Consider the following 15,757-nt stretch of genomic DNA (forward strand, 5'->3'; position numbering starts at 1 on the left):
CTCAGTTGTTAAGCGTCTGCCTCAAGTTCAGGTCATGATCCCAGCGTCCTGGGATGGAGACCTGCATCAGGCTCCCTGCTGAGCGGGAAGCCTGCGTCTCCCTCTTCTGCTTCCCCTGTCTCTTGCTGTACCTCTCTCTGTCAAATAAACAAACAAAATCTTTTTTTTAATTTTTTTATTTATTTGACAGACAGAGATCACAAGTAGGCAGAGAGGCAGACAGAGAGAGAGGGGGAAGCAGGCTCCCCGCTGAGCAGAGAGCCCGATGCGGGGCTCGATCCCAGGACCCTGGGATCATGACCTGAGCCGAAGGCAGAGGCTTTAACCCACTGAGCCACCCAGGTGCCCCCAAACAAAATCTTTTAAGAAAATAAAATAAAAACCAGGGACAGATAGATCATAATTTTTTTTTAAAGATTTTATTTATTTATTTGACAGAGAGATACAGCACAAGTAGGCAGAGAGGCAGGGAGAGGGAGAAGCAGGCTTTCCGCTGAGCCCAGAGCCCAATGCAGGGCTCAATCCCAGGACCCTGGGATCATGACCTGAGCCAAAGGCAGATGCTTAACTGACTGAGCCACCCAGGTGCCCCGATAAATTTTTTTAAAAGCTGTATTAGGTAAGAGCCCAGCCCTAGTCCCTGCTTGGCTCTCTGAGCTCACTGTGTTTAAAGGATTCCCTCTGAATGTTCCCCTCTGGAGCAATTCAATTGCAATGTGTGTGGTAAGCCCAAAGCCCCCTTTAGGTCTTTCAGACCCTGGGCTTCTGGAAATCCTCTTCTGCCTGTCTTCTGGGTCACTTCTGGGTCACAATCCAGATTGCCATCTTAGATGGGCCCCCTATCAGATTTCTCTCCAGCCATATCTGTACATCTGGTCCATGAGAAGTACACACCACTGCTCCCTTCCCTCACCCCCTCTCTTGAGAGTGCAAGAGCCATGTTTCTCTGCTCTGTTGTCAACAGCCGAACTAGCCACAGATTCTCATACAATCCTTACATCCTACCTCCCGGGAAACACAAGCTCTCTACTTGATGCAACTGAAAGGGGTCCAACAGAGCGTACTGAGATAATCTCTAAATGAGCCCACCCTCCCTCCCTAACTCCACTCCCCTATAGGTGGGAGGGTGACCGACAGGATGGGCTTCTCCAATTTTCTCAGCACGACCTGCATTTTCTAGGACCTAGAATTGGAAAATGGAGTTATTTTTAAAATTTAAATTTTATTTATTTTTAAACTTTCCCCTTCCAAAAGTATAAAGGAAAGTTCCATACTCACATGATCTCACAGATGGGTGGGCTACAGATAAGTGAAGGGAATAGAAAGAGAATGAGCAAAGGCTTGGAGTCTGGAAGAGACAGAACTCGGGAATTACTAGGGAACATGAGCTGCCTGGGGAGTGTCCATTATGACAGAACTCTGTGGGGAACAAGAGACAGAGGTCAGTGAAATAGCCAGAGGTAGCCTGAGCTGCTTGCCGGGGGGCTGAAGGCTGAAGTCCGGATACTCTGCCCTAACATTAGTCAACCCTCCTGGTGTGGTCTGGGACCAGGACCCCTGGCACAACCCTTTTCCTCCAGACTCAGAGACCTCCCTCCCATCCACAACGTGCCAATTGGGTTAGTGCTTATGTGTTTGTCAACTTTCTGTCTTTTTGCTGTCTCGATTAAAAGTGTTTTTTTTTTTGTTTTTTTTTTTAAGATTTTATTTATTTGACACAGAGAGAGATCACAAGTAGGCAGAGAGGCAGGCAGAGAGAGAGGGGGAAGCAGGCTCCCCGCTGAGCAGAGAGCCCGATGCGGGGCTCGATCCCAGGACCCTGAGACCATGACCTGAGCTGAAGGCAGAGGCTCAACCCACTGAGCCACCCAGGCGCCCCTCGATTAAAAGTTTGATCTCAGTTTTGCTAACTCTATTCTGTGCCTGAAACAGTCTAACTTGCCAAAGCAAGAGCCAAGCAAAGGATGAGCTTCCATGTTGTGCCAAAGCCGCTTGGCTGGTGGACCCGGGCGGGGGATCATTCCTGCCCACCACCACAATTCCCAGGGTCCCACGTACACAACTCCCATAGGGCTAAGCCTCCATCAGCAAAGACTGTTTCCCTCTTGAAATGGGTTGGACTCCAACATGCAACTCTGAAACTTTCTTCCTACACAGCTTGAGTTGGACTGAGTTGATGTTTTCATTTCTTTATTTGAAGTGTGGTAACGGTATCTAACTAAGACGGCTCAGACTTATTGCGAAGAACGTTGAAATGATGTAAGGAAAAGCACACTGAACTCCTATTACTACAACAGTTCAAATTCACCTCTGGTCAGTAGAGGGAATATAACCACTCGTATTTTGACTGTGGTGAGACACAGGGTCCTTACTCTTCTTCCGAATGCTAGATGTGTACCCAGTTATCTATGTTTGACTTTAAAAACCATGCTCTTAAAAAAAAAAAAAAACAAACCACGATATCCTCAGTGCAGTGAAGCTATGGCAGAAACAGGTATTTCATTATTATCCATCCTTTTGCAAGACTGTAAAAAGGAATGAAGAAACTTTCATCAAGGGCAGGGAATCCAAGATAATGCTTCCTTCCATCTTCTAAAACTTGGAAAGTACTTAAACGAGTTCTATAGGAAACGGTAGAGAACAGGTCTAGCTTGTCGGGCTCCGGGCCAGGGAATGTCCTAGTTTTGAAATATGGTGGAAATCTCAGGATAGTAGTATTAAGTTTTGTTGGGTTTGGGAGAGAGTTGAAAACAAAACAAAAAATTTCATTTGACAAGTTTTGTACTGGTTGGAGAACCTTTAATAAACTTGAAATTCCAGCAAATCTGCAAGCAAAACGACGTCCCAGGCAGCCGGAGAAAACGTTTTGAGTTCTCAGAAGCCTAAAGGGACCCTGAGATGAACTTGGACTTGCCACAAGTGACTCTGTTAGCAGCAGGTATTTCTTTACAGGGATCCAAGCAGAACCCACACCAGGGAATCTTCTCAGTGCCCCACAGGGAGTGTGACTCTTCTAGGACTTCTATCCACCTGCTTCCAGAAGAGTGCTTACTGACGCCATCTAGTATGTGCACAAAATGAAATTGTTGACATTGGAAAAGAGAAAGTGAGCCTTGAGGGAGGAGACGCAAGTGGGCTGATCCATCCAAGCAGAAGTTGAAGCATTTTGTAGCCATGGAGGCCTTTAATCGAATGTAGTCTTTGCTAGAAACCACAGAGGTAGAAGTTCAAAGTACTACCTTCAAGTGAGGAGGGCAGAGATCCCCTTGCTGGCCCAGCCCCTGGTGTACCTCCAGGAAGCTCTAGGGCTCTTCCAAGAACACTCTGAAAATTGGGGTTCCTAAGAGTATCACTACTGAGACAAACACTGGCCCAAGGCTTCCTGCAAATCAAGATAAAAGTGGAAACACTATGGATTATATATTTTTTTCCTTTATATAAAAGAAACAAAAGGTTCTAGGAGCACCAGGATGGTGCAGTCAGTTAAGCGTCCAGCCCTTGGTTTTGGCTCAGGTCATGATTTTGGGGTCGTGGAATAGAGCCCCACATCAGGCTCTGTGCTCAGTGCGGGATCTGCTTGAGCTTCTTCCTCTCTTTCTGCCCCTGCTAGCGCACGCATGCGTGTAGTGCTTTCTCTCTAAAATCTTCAAAAAATTAAAAAAAAAAGGTGTTCATCAGTCTCTCTGGAACATGATAATCTGGGGATGAGTGCAGGAGAGGACGAACAGCAGGTACTCAGATTGTTTCCTTCAGAGTTAGATGATCCAAGTGGAGACTTGTCTTTTTTTTTTTCTTACCATCCATTAACCCTCGTTATGTTTAGAGAATTCACTTCCCACTGCACCAGCCTTGATGGAAAAAGTGCCTCTCTCTGCAGGAGCTTAAATAGGAACGCAGTTTTCCAGCCTACCCTTTGCCGCTAACACGTGACCAAAGCTCGGCCAATCAGATGATAAAAATCACAGAAAGATTGGGGCGCCCGGCTGGCTGCAGTGGCTGACACTCCATCTTGGGTGTCAGGGTCGTGAGTTTGAGCCCCACGCTGGGTGTAGAGATTACTAACTGAGCCACCCAGGTGCAGAGGCTACTTAAATAAAAACTTCAAAAAAAATTGTTAAATCACAGAAAGATGAGTCTTGGGCCAACAGGGCCAGCTATGTGACCGTGGCTCCGCTGGTGCTTGCTGGGAAGCTAGGGCACGCTCGCTCCGCAGCAGTGGCACTGTCCTCGAGGAACCAGCTCTCATGTGATTTTGACCCCGGTTCTGAGGTGCTCCATCTTTACCCAGCGTCCAGCTTTCCTGTCCACCCTGAGTAACCCATCAGTCTTCTAAAGTAACTTCACCTCCTGCTTAAATAAGCCAGGTTCCTTTTTGTTATTTGCAACCAGTTAGATTCCTAAGCAAAACAGTTAACATAGAAGGCTGGGTCTGCTGTGGGAAACACAGATCATAGAGTGCAGTTACATAATACTTGGATTTAACTTGAGAATTCAACTATAAGACAGACTCACTGGCCAAGAGCATAAGCAAGAATAGAAAGATTCATTTTATTTGTTTAGTTATCCTTGCCTGTTCGAAATCAACCAAGGCTTCTACTGTCCCAGGAGGCAGCCCTGGCCAAGATACAAAGTAACATAAAAGAATTAAATTTTAGGTCTGAGCGGCAAAAAACCCAGGCTTTAGCAATTTAAAGCTAAGAAATGTTCACGGGTAGCTCTGACTTTTCCACCTGCCTATTGGCCACACTCGCTGATCACCTAAGTGCTTCCTAAGATGAGGCTCTCCCACAGACAGCAACAGTGAGTGCTCAAGACTCTGTACGGGGACTGGCATGCACCCCTTGCCCACACCCTCCAGCAGCTCTGCTCTCCCCCTGTCCTGGGTGACCCATAGAACTGGTACTGGTTTTCAGCGCTGATCTTAGGAAACGGATCAAGACTAATCTGGAGGACGGCAGTCTGACAACTCAAATCTAGTTCCAAAGCAAAAAATTACAAGTATTTTATAGATGATGCTTTTGTACCTTATTCACTCCCAACCCAATGGCTCACGTCTGTTTCGATTAGAGGAGAGAGAGCGGGAGACAGAGGAGGAGGGGAGGAGGAACAGGGGAAGGGAGAGAACAGGGAACGAGGAGGCCACCTGACAGGTTCCTCTGTCTGTTCAGGCTGCTATAACAAAATACCCCAAGACTGAATGACTTATAGAGGACAGAAGCTTATTTCTCACGGTTCTGGAGGCTGGAAGTCTGAGCCAACATGGTTACGTTCTGGTGAGATGCTTCCTGGGTCGCAGTCTGCTGACTTCTCCTTACATCCTCGTCCTCACATGGCAGAAAGAACGAAAAGTTCTCTGGAGTAACTTTTTCTAAGGGCAAGCCCATTCATGACAGCTCTAAGCCCAGCAAAGGTCCCACCTGCTCACACACTGGGTGCTAAGACTTCAACATATGAATTTGGGGAGGCGGGCACAAAAAATTAACTTCCCATCCAGTGCTGGCATCTTGTAATCATCTACACCTCCAACTAAAAGAGTAAACACACAAATTCACCTGGACACTCCAGATTTGAAGAGATGAATAACCACTTTAAATCCATACCTATCCTCCCCAGGTTTTATTTGGAGCGGGGTGGTATTTATTATCCTGACATTGATTTTACCTCTGTGTATCCATATATCAACTTACCAAGTCATAAAATTCAAATATGTGCAATTTGTTGTCAATCGTACCCTAATAAAGCTATAACGAATTTACTTAAATTAATATATGGTGTTACATTAGTTTCAGGTGTACATGATACTGATTCAACAATTCTGTATATTACTAGTGCTCTCCACCATTAAGTGCAGTCACCATCTGTAATCATACCTTATTAAGTATGTTCCCTGTGCTATACTTTCCATCTCCGTGACTTATCCTAGAACTGAAAGCTTGTACCTCTTAATCCCCTTTATTTCATCATCCCCCACCTAACTTCCCTCTACCCAATTTTTATTAACCCTTATTTTACCAGTTTTTAACACTCATTTCTTTACACATATTAAAGTCATTTCAAATTCTATCTGATAATCCTTCTACCTGTCATGGTAGAGCTGGTCCTAGAATTTGTTTCTGCTCTTGCTTCTGATGGCATCTCTTCACGGGGCACATTTATTTCCCAGCTCGGTCTCTGATGGTCAGACTGGATCTCCTCTATCAGCCTCACATCCATTTCCCGAGTCAGGGGAGTGGGGCAGGGGGATGGGGAGACAGGAAAAGGCTGGCACTTTTACCAGGAAAGCAAAACAGTCCTCCTAAGGTCTAAGTAATCTTCCGGCTTACGTCTCCCTGATCCCAGCTGTTACAACAGTAGCCGTAGCCGCAAACGCATGAGCCCCCACGGTCCACAGCACTGGAGAGAAGCACTGGAGGAACACGCGTGTGTCCCCGCATACACTAGGCACAAACGGGAGTTCTGAGGGACTGCTAGTCACCAAGACAGCAGAATCCTGTTTTGGAGCAGGAATTATGGAAGGGAACTCAGACTTCTATTCCTCCGGCTCTTAGGACTAAAAATATAATGGGGACCCTCACCCTCAGAAAGTAGGCTTTTGAGAACTGACACCCTACGAACAGATCGCTCTCTGGGGCGCCTGGGAGGCTCAGGTGGGTTAAGCCTTGATTTTGGCTCAGGTCGTGCTCTCAGGGCTGTGGGATCCAGCCCCGTGTCTGGTTCTGGACTCAGCGTGGAGTCTGCTGAGATTTTCTTTCCGCCCCTCTCCCAGCTTGTGCTCTCTAAATAAATAAATAAAATCTTAAAAGAAAAAAAAAAAAAGAATAGAATGCTCTCCAAATAAACCTGTGTTGCAGGCATCAACAGGGGCTTGTCGAGGCAAAGCCCCTGGTTCTAGAACTACCATGCATGCAGGTTCCCCCTCCAGCGGCCCCCGGCAACTCGCCAGTCAGGCCCTCGAACACACCGGCAAGGGACCACCAGGCGGCCAATGAGGAACCTACACACAGACAAACTGACACGGGGGAAAAAACATCATTTAGGTAAGATTTATTTCAAGGCCTGAAATCAGATTAATCAAAAATGGTACTACTGCCATTTCTTATAATACATACTTAATATAAAACTTTAAGAAGTGTAGACACTATTGGCTCTCACACCTCACAATATACGATTTTCAAATTGTAAGGTGACAATATCAAACTTCACACATTTAATGAGGACGTAATTAGCAGCAGGCTATTCAAACACAAACCTGTTTTTACACTTTCCATGTCTGTTTTTATCTTTGCTTTCTAAAGCCACTAATAACTGTGGCTTCTTTCAAGTAAAGCATCTCTAACGTTAAATTATATTTTCTCAATCTTTTTATAAAACAAAGACACATATACTACCTTGTTTGCCATAAATTCATAAATCAAAAAGCAAAACACAATCCAGCTGAAGATATCCATGCTTCCCCTTTCTCTGGATGTTTTAGGTGTTTTTCCAAATACTTTATATTTTTCTTAAAATCTGTTCTCTATGCAGATCAGGGAAAATGATTTATAATGAGTTACTTTTAAAATTACCTTCTTCATACCTCTGCTCCCCTTCCCCACTCCAAATCTGGTGTTTAAGTGAACAATAATGCCACGTACTGTTTCAGAGGCCCAAACAATTTGTAATCTTAATCTCCTAAATACCCAAAGATTTCAACTTTCTGCCAAATCAGAGTCTCAAGTAACCGAAAATTATTTGTTAGGAGGAAGAAAAAATGCATAGTATGAGGATTATGTAACTAAAACTTAATTATTTATGCTTTTCCCCCAAGCTACAAGCACTGTTTAGCATTGAATTACATTGTGCGTACACAGCTCCAACAGTTTACATTTGCTCAGGAATATGTAATTACATTAAAAATAAATAACTTTCATAATTTAATTGGCTCTTAAATGGTTTCCCCAGGGGGAAAAACAAATGTTTTGTGTTCTTTAAGAAACTGGTATTTACAAATGAACGGCTGTGTGCTCAGTTAAACTTGAGGAAACCTAATGAAGTTTTGGGGATATTTTTCCTAAAATGCAATACAGATATGCTCTTAATCACTTTATATAGTGAAGGGATGGAATGGTAGATATAGAGGCAATCTTTTGTCTAAATGAACAGTTAGTTGTACAGCATTCTAAATGGGATAGGAAAAAAAAAAGACACAGTTGTTCCAAGGAAAAAGAACCAAAGTCAAGAAAAATACTGAACATCTGCTCTTAAAACGGAGAAGTGTCATACAACACAAAAATGAGAGCTAGAGATTAGAAAAACACTCATTTTACCGCTTCAGGAGGTAAACAAACAAATGATAAGGAGAGGGAGTCTAGACCAATTAGAACTTAGGCAGCTGTAAAACAAAATGAACACAGTGCAATGATCTGACCTCATAAAGGAAATGACTAACCACAATGAAACTTTACACAAGAGAAAAAAAAAATTCACATGTCTACATGTTTGCAACAATATATTAATGCACAAAATATCAAAAATATAAAGTCTGGATTTTTCCCCTTAGGTTTATAATCAACTCTCATACCTCTGTTGAATACATTTACTTTGCTAAGCCTGCCCTACTGAGCAGCACACACTACACAAGTATATATGTACTACTGGGCACCATGAGAATTACTAGTTCTCATCTCAAATCTCGTGACTTGCCTTTTTACCCATACTTAAATACATTTTCATGTCCATTTTAAGACACTTAAGACCTTTCTAGTGGTACATTTTAATCAACATATTATATCAAAAAGAATCTTGATCTTTAAAATCAATCACTTTAGTACTATAGCATGATGGGTTTGATTTGAATGGTTGAAACATAACGTGGTAAAGACACTGTACTGTTTAAACTAATTCACAGCTGTAAGAAAATATCTGATTTTCAAAATATAACGACGGAGGAGTTATGAGCAGTAAAATATTAGAAAACAGTAAATGAATAAATAAGAATAAGGTGATTTTTTTTTATCAGTGGCCATTCATTATTTTGCCTTTAGGAACTTGGAAGAAATTGTCTTCTTTGAATTTCAAATGTTCTGGTAAATCTAGTCGTTTCTTAGCTTCCTCAATATCAGCTTGAATTGCTGAAATAAGGGACTCTGCAGAGAGAACAGAGCAGGGAAACGATGAAAAACTGCTGCTACACTCTGACTACCCCTTTGTTCGGACTCCTAAAAACCCCCAGGCTAGCAGCGTCGTTAGCACAGAGCAGCTACCCAGTAAAAGTTTGTTTCATCCCTTCTTCCAGATTTAAGCAAAAGTCAATGGTCTACAAGAGACGTCCCTGATCTTCTTGCAATTTCTTAGAGAAGGGCATTAGCACGAAGGTATGTCACAAATACCAAATGGAACAAATACTCGTGATCAAGCCTCTTCGGTATCCACATTTATCAAATTCTACAGTAGAACTGAAACAGCCACACTATACTAACATACTTGATACCACTCGCTTCGAGTACGGACTTAGTTTCTTACACGTCAAGCACTGCAAAGCAACGATTACTCCTCTCAGCATTCATTCTCCCTTATTCCTTAAAATATGAGAAGGAAAAAGATGTCACTAACTTCACACTGTTGGGAGAGAAGCAGCCAGCCTGGTGGGCCGGAATCTAGGCTCCACCACATACTGATGTGACCCTACACAAATTACTTAACCCCTCTCTGCCAATCTCCTCACCTGTGAAAGGGGCAAAAGAATCCCTCGTATGTTTTGGTGGAAGTGAAACACGTAAGGCACAGAGTAAATGCTCGAATGTTCTCTCTCCTGCCATGCTGTTACTGGGAGAAGCAGCAGAAGAGCTGCAGTAATACTTCAGAAGACCGAAGCACAACTTACCTAAAGAATCAAAGTTCTTTTCCGGTCTGAGGTAGCCAACAATGGCCACATTGAGGATCTCCCCATAGAAGTCCTCTTTGAAGGTATGCATGATATGAGTTTCCTAGAATTAAGAAATGTGAAAAAGATTACATGAAATTACAGAGTATCTGAAATTTGAAATATATCTCCACACTTATGGTGGGCATAACTTAAATAAAACAATCAACCCTTAACAAATTTTTATTTTTATTTTATTTTATTTTTTTAGTGCAAAAAGGTGATTTTATTAAAGCACGGCGACAGGACTCCTGGGCAGAAAGAGCTGCTGCAACCCTTAATAAATTTTTTTTTTTTTAAAGATTTTATTTATTTATTTGACAGAGAGAGATCACAAGTAGATGGAGAGGCAGGCAGAGAGAGAGAGAGAGGGAAGCAGGCTTCTCGCTGAGCAGAGAGCCCGATGCGGGACTCGATCCCAGGACCCTGAGATCATGACCTGAGCCGAAGGCAGCAGCTTAACCCACTGAGCCACCCAGGCGCCCCTCCTTAATAAATTTTTAAAGACAGGTTAAAATCTAAGTGCAGTTTTTTCCCAAATTCTTTCATCAGTCCTGTTCCTGCCTCTGACCTTACATATAAACATTATAACTAAGTAAGGCAGATGTTATACCACAAATCTGGTATGATTTGCTGTTTATATATTAAAAAAAAAAAAAAAAAAAAAAAAAAAAGGTTGGGGGGCCACCTGGGTGGCTGAGTTGGTTAAGCATCTGCCTTCAGCTCAGGTCATGATCTTGGGCTCCTAGGATGGAGCCTCATGTTGGGCTCTCTGCTCAGCATGGAGTCTGCTTCTTCCTTTCAATCTCCCTCTGTGCTCCTTCTCTCTCAAATCAAATCTTTAAAAAAAAACACAAACTAACATGCAGGGGTGCCTACCTGGCTCAGTCAATGGAGCACACAACTTGATCTCAGGGTTGAGTTTGAGCCCCACATTGGGTACACCCACACTGGGTGCAGAGATTGTTTTTATTTTTAAATAAAATCCTTAAAAAAAACTAACATGCAAAGTGATTAAGTCTTATCAAGGCAAAAAACCCCACAAAAAACAAAAACAAACACCCATGTCAAGACACTGCCAAGTAAGGAGCAAAGTATTAAGAGATGTTACTATTAAAAGAACCATTTCTAAGGTTAACCAGGATCCATATGTCTGTGACACACGCCATGTTACGGAAACTTCTGAAGGTTAGGCAGAGCTGAAGACTGACACGCAGGCAGAAGAGCCAATGTAGGATCCTGATCAAGGGACGATGTTGACAAATGGGTACAGGACAGGTCGAAGCAAAACGGTGGAGGAGGTAGATGATAATCTGCAATCCGAATTCTAGAGACTGGGCTAGGGCGGATGCAGAGAACTTTAAACAATCTAGAAACGTGAAACTTAAGAGACAGAGGCATATTTTGTGCAGGACTTTAGAAAATCTAATACATGAAGTGATACTTAGAAACATCAACGCTGATCCTTATAAAACATCACTGAGAAAAATGGTAAAGATGTCTACTCTTCCTAAATTCATCTACGTATTTCATGCCACCCCTGTCAAAATCCTAGTTTTTTTGCCTTTTTAATGATGGAAAGTGTCAAGTCATTCCAAAATTTGTAAGGAAATGTGGAAGGTTGAAATTATCCCTCCAAAATCTTGAAAAACAGAAGTAGAGGACTTACACAGTCAGATAGCAAGACCTATTATAAAAGCTATGGAAACAAAGACAATGTGGTAATGACCCAAAGACAGACTAGGAAACCAAGTCTGTATGAGCACATTTTAGACTCACACATATAAAGTCACAGGGTTTATAACCAAGGTGACAGTGCAGCACGGTCATGAAAGAATGATATTTCAATAAATGCGCAGACTCAATATCCGTATGGGAAAAAATTAATTTTGACCCTTACTTTGCCCCATACTCAAAAACCAATTTGATGAGAAAAGTTTAAGACAAGTTTTTAGAAGAAAACAAAGAAGAGTATCATAATGACCTAGGGTAGGCAAAGTTTCCTTAAACGGGCTATTAAAAGGCGCTAACCATTAAAGAGAAATGATGAATTAGATATTAGCATTAAGAACCTCTGTTCTTCAAAGAGACCACACCATTAAAACAAACAAAAAAAAGGAATAGAGAAGGCAACAATATTTGCAATACATATGACAACAAAGCAATCAGATCTCGGACATACTAAGAACTTCTTTAAGTTAATTAAAAGAACCAATCCAATTTTTTTTTTAAAGGGAAATAGACTTAAACAGGCACATTGTAGATGTCCGGTATTGGCAACCAAAGAAAAAAATAAAACCTGAAGAGTATGAACCTCCTACCAATAGAAAATTGAGTTTCTTCTAATTCTGGCAGGACTTGGGCTTGCTACAGTCATAGTCCTGTTAGCCTGAAATTTGTCATAGAATAGCTTTCCCTCTCCTCCTCATTTCCTCCCCATCTACAGAAAACGATTTTGTATTCTCTCAGTAGTTCTTTTCCTTATCTACTCCAAATAATTCCCACATCCTTAATACTAAAAAATAAGAAATACTGAACACAATGTTAAGCAATTCTGGGCCATTTCTACAGTTTGTACCAGAACTTAGCCCTATGGTTTTCCAACTGTGACACGCTTCTGCAAACTCTTCAAGGACTAAATTTAGATCTACTGTTTTTCCACACACTTAACCCCTGACCAAGATCCAGCCCTATCTAGCATATTAAGCTCTTAAGTGGCATGGGTACTGCAAAAAGAACAGAAGGGTACACCTTCCAAGTAGTTTAAGAGGGGAAAAAAAAAAAAAAAGCATCACCTTGCAATTTTATTAAGACAGCACCATCTATGGAGTAAGCAGTTCTATCTCAGCAGCGTGAGCAAGTAATTAAAAGGTGAAGGAACTATATTAACTATAGCAAGCGCAACTTTATCTCTCAAACATGATCTTAAGTAATTCGTTTGTTTTTTTAAGGGGGAATGTAGGAGAGGGAAAGAGAGAATCTGAAGCAGACTCCACGCCCAGCACAGAGCTGACAAGGGACTCCATCTCACCATGTTGACATCATGACCTGAGCCGAAATCAAGAGTTGGACGTTCAACCCACTGAGCTACCAGGTGCCCCAAGTAATTCACTTTTGTCTCCAGTGGAGATAAACACATGGACAGCTATGAAAATTAATATTTCAATTATGGCTTGAAACTCCACTTTTTATTTTCTACGTGATTTAAAAAATAAATGCATAAAAAATATTACTGCTTTTATTGGGCACACAACGTATAAGGATGTAATTTGTGAGTTTTTATGTACTATTAAAACTGTCATAAATCCCAAATAGATTTTATAACTGTAGAAAGTCAAATACACTCCTCGCGGTAACCACAAACACACACACACACACACAAATTCTATAGAAAAGACACAAAAGGAAAAAAAGGAATCAAAATGTGTCACTACAAAAAAAATTAAACAAAAGGCAGTAATGGAAGAAATAACAGACAAAAAAGCTGAAGGCCTATAGAAAACAGCAAAATGGCAGAAGTCCCTCCTTACCAGTCATTAGCTTAAATGTAATGGACTGAACTTTCCAATGAAAAGGCAGAGATCAACAGAATGATCAGAAAGCACAATCCAATTATACTCCCCCTTTTACAAGGGACTCACTTTATTTTGTAAGAGTTTCACTTTGAAAGTGAAAGGATGAAGAGTTAATCCAAACAGTAACTCAACACTTCACTTGAAAATCCTTCAAGAAAACTGCCAAAAATTCTAGTAATTTGGACTATGTTGTGAGTACCGCTGATGATTTCTATGTGCATCTAAAACTGAGTATTAGGTTAAATTACTACCCCGTTTCAGAGACAGACCTAAATATAATTCTTACCATAGACTTTTTTGTATTCTTGTAGTATGGGTTCCATCCTATGCTCACCACCATCTTATGAACATCTCCATTTCCAACACTGGCCCAGCCATAATAAATGCCAGTGGATACATCGGCTGGAAGATTATCAACTACTTGTTCCGGAAAGTTAGCTAAATAACAGAAATAAATATTCTGAGTGTTAACAGTTTCATAGCAAATATTTATAAAAATCGCACGAAGGCTAGCCTAAATCATTACGCTCATAAGTTTCCTGGAATCCTGCCTACGATAGGAGGATCACCATTCTATAGTCTGGCATGGGCTTTTTTTCTCCTCTTCATGTGGCAAGGTTAAGAACAATTAAATGTATACGACTCTCCAAAAAACAAAAACACCGACACTCTTGAGGTAGATGAAAACAGGTGCATGAACAGCTGTGTGTTGTTTTTATCCACCCCCGCCCCGCCAGACCTGGTCTTTCTTAAGGAGGTTCAGAAGCTCTTCAAACGATTCTTATTTTCAAAATACACACGGCTAGGTCCCAAACTCAAAGACCAGGGACAACCCTGGTATGTATTTTTAAGAATGAATTATTCACACAGTCAGGTCCTGACTACTGAAACCGATGTAGACAGACCAAAAAAAGATACCTGATTCTCATCCAATTGCTAACCAGACATACAAAGAGAACCAAAAAATTGGAAATTTAACCAATCTGGTTCACATTACGTTTCCTAATGGGGATGACGCGTGCCACGCCTGGCAGCTCTAGCTTGGTTGGATAAAGAGGCGGGAAAGGGGGATCCCGAAACTCAGCTCGGCTTTCTGCCCTCACCCCCCCTGCAGCCCGATCCCCGGTAACCCCCAGCCGTGGGTAAGGACGACTTCCTCAATGTGACCAAAGGTCCTCCCGCTCAACGAAGCAAGAACCGAGCGAAGGGAAGGGCATCACCTCTGCCGGCAGCCCCAAGTCCCGCGTCTGACGTCCCACTGGACCCAACCCCGGGAGCCGGGGCGGGGAGAGGGGGCCCCGCGACCTTCCGCGCTCACCTGTGGGGATGCCCAGCTGCTTGGAGCCGCGGCCGAAGCCCCGCACCACCTGGCCGCGGCAGAAATACGGCAGGTGCTTCATGACTCCGTCCGCTTGGGGCTCGGGCTGCGACCGGGTCTGCGGGTCCCGCGAAGCCGCCGTCGAAGCGGTGTCCGGAAACCCCGGACCGGACGTGGAACACGAGCAGGAGCTGGGCTGATGCCCGAATCCCCCCGCGGGCGGCCCGGAGGGCAGGCGCTCAACGGGCCAGGAGGCGCCCGACGTCACGCCGCAGTGAGCCCCTCACCGCACTGAACCAACAGAAAACGCCGAACGACTAAAACCCTAGGTCTACCCCGGAACCGGCGACGGCGAATATAAATGCGGGCGTGGGTGGGAACGCCGTGGGTCAGCGCGGAAGGGCTTGAGCCCGCCCAACGCCGCAGGCCTGCGCACACTTCCTCGGCCAGAAGCCTCGGAGTCTGCTCGGCTTCCGTAGCCCCGCCCCCTGCGTGGCCCCGCCCCGAGCCGTGGTCCCGGAACCGCCGGTCGGCCGCTTCTGTGCTTCTCCGGGGGCTCCGGGCGCTGGAGTCGGTCGCGGGAGTTCGTCTTTCATCTTGTTTGCTGTGCAAATACCGTTCTCGGACCATCCCGAGTGCTTTTCCCCCCTCCTCCTTTTTATTACGATCCTGACGTCACAGACGTTCTTCAGCTTCTTGGCAGCCGCGAGCTCGATGGTCATTCGTCATCCGTTCGTTCTTTACACGTTTATTAAAGTTCCAGAATTCCAGCTCAAGATCACCGCTTCGTAGAGGTTTTACCTATCTGCGGGAAATGGCCCTCGTCTCCCCCAGAGCACCTGACCGCGGTCTGAAGTTCTGTCGGAATGCAAGCGCCGAGGAAGCAGGTTCTGGTCTAACGCGGCAACCCCCGCGACTAGCGCAAGGTTGCAGTAATGCAGTTTTCTTTCAGGAGGGGTGCAG

The 15,757-nt window shown here is 43.5% G+C and overlaps 1 protein-coding gene across 1 annotated transcript; it reads right to left on the reverse strand.

The window, feature by feature from the left end:
• Nucleotides 1-7,029: 7,029 nt before the first annotated feature.
• RFK (riboflavin kinase) lies at nucleotides 7,030-15,202 on the reverse strand. Its single transcript, XM_047700014.1, has 4 exons — nucleotides 14,795-15,202; nucleotides 13,763-13,914; nucleotides 9,863-9,965; nucleotides 7,030-9,125 (listed from the first exon to the last, which is right to left on the reverse strand). The coding sequence occupies exons 1-4, from the start codon at nucleotides 14,874-14,876 to the stop codon at nucleotides 8,995-8,997; spliced, it is 468 nt and encodes a 155-aa protein (XP_047555970.1). The 5' UTR covers nucleotides 14,877-15,202; the 3' UTR covers nucleotides 7,030-8,994.
• Between the last annotated feature and the right edge of the window lie 555 nt (nucleotides 15,203-15,757).

Source organism: Lutra lutra, chromosome 13, assembly GCF_902655055.1.
Source record: "Lutra lutra chromosome 13, mLutLut1.2, whole genome shotgun sequence".
Lineage (NCBI taxonomy): Eukaryota > Metazoa > Chordata > Mammalia > Carnivora > Mustelidae > Lutra > Lutra lutra.

Excerpts from the sequence above, each read along its gene's own strand:
- RFK (XM_047700014.1), bottom strand. The coding sequence starts at position 14,876 with ATGAAGCACCTGCCGTATTTCTGCCGCGGCCAGGTGGTGCGGGGCTTC. Across the intron at positions 9,966-13,762 it reads AGAATACAAAAAAGTCTATG|GAAACTCATATCATGCATAC; the intron begins GTAAGAATTATA and ends TCTTAATTCTAG. Across the intron at positions 9,126-9,862 it reads AAAGAACTTTGATTCTTTAG|AGTCCCTTATTTCAGCAATT; the intron begins GTAAGTTGTGCT and ends TTCTCTCTGCAG.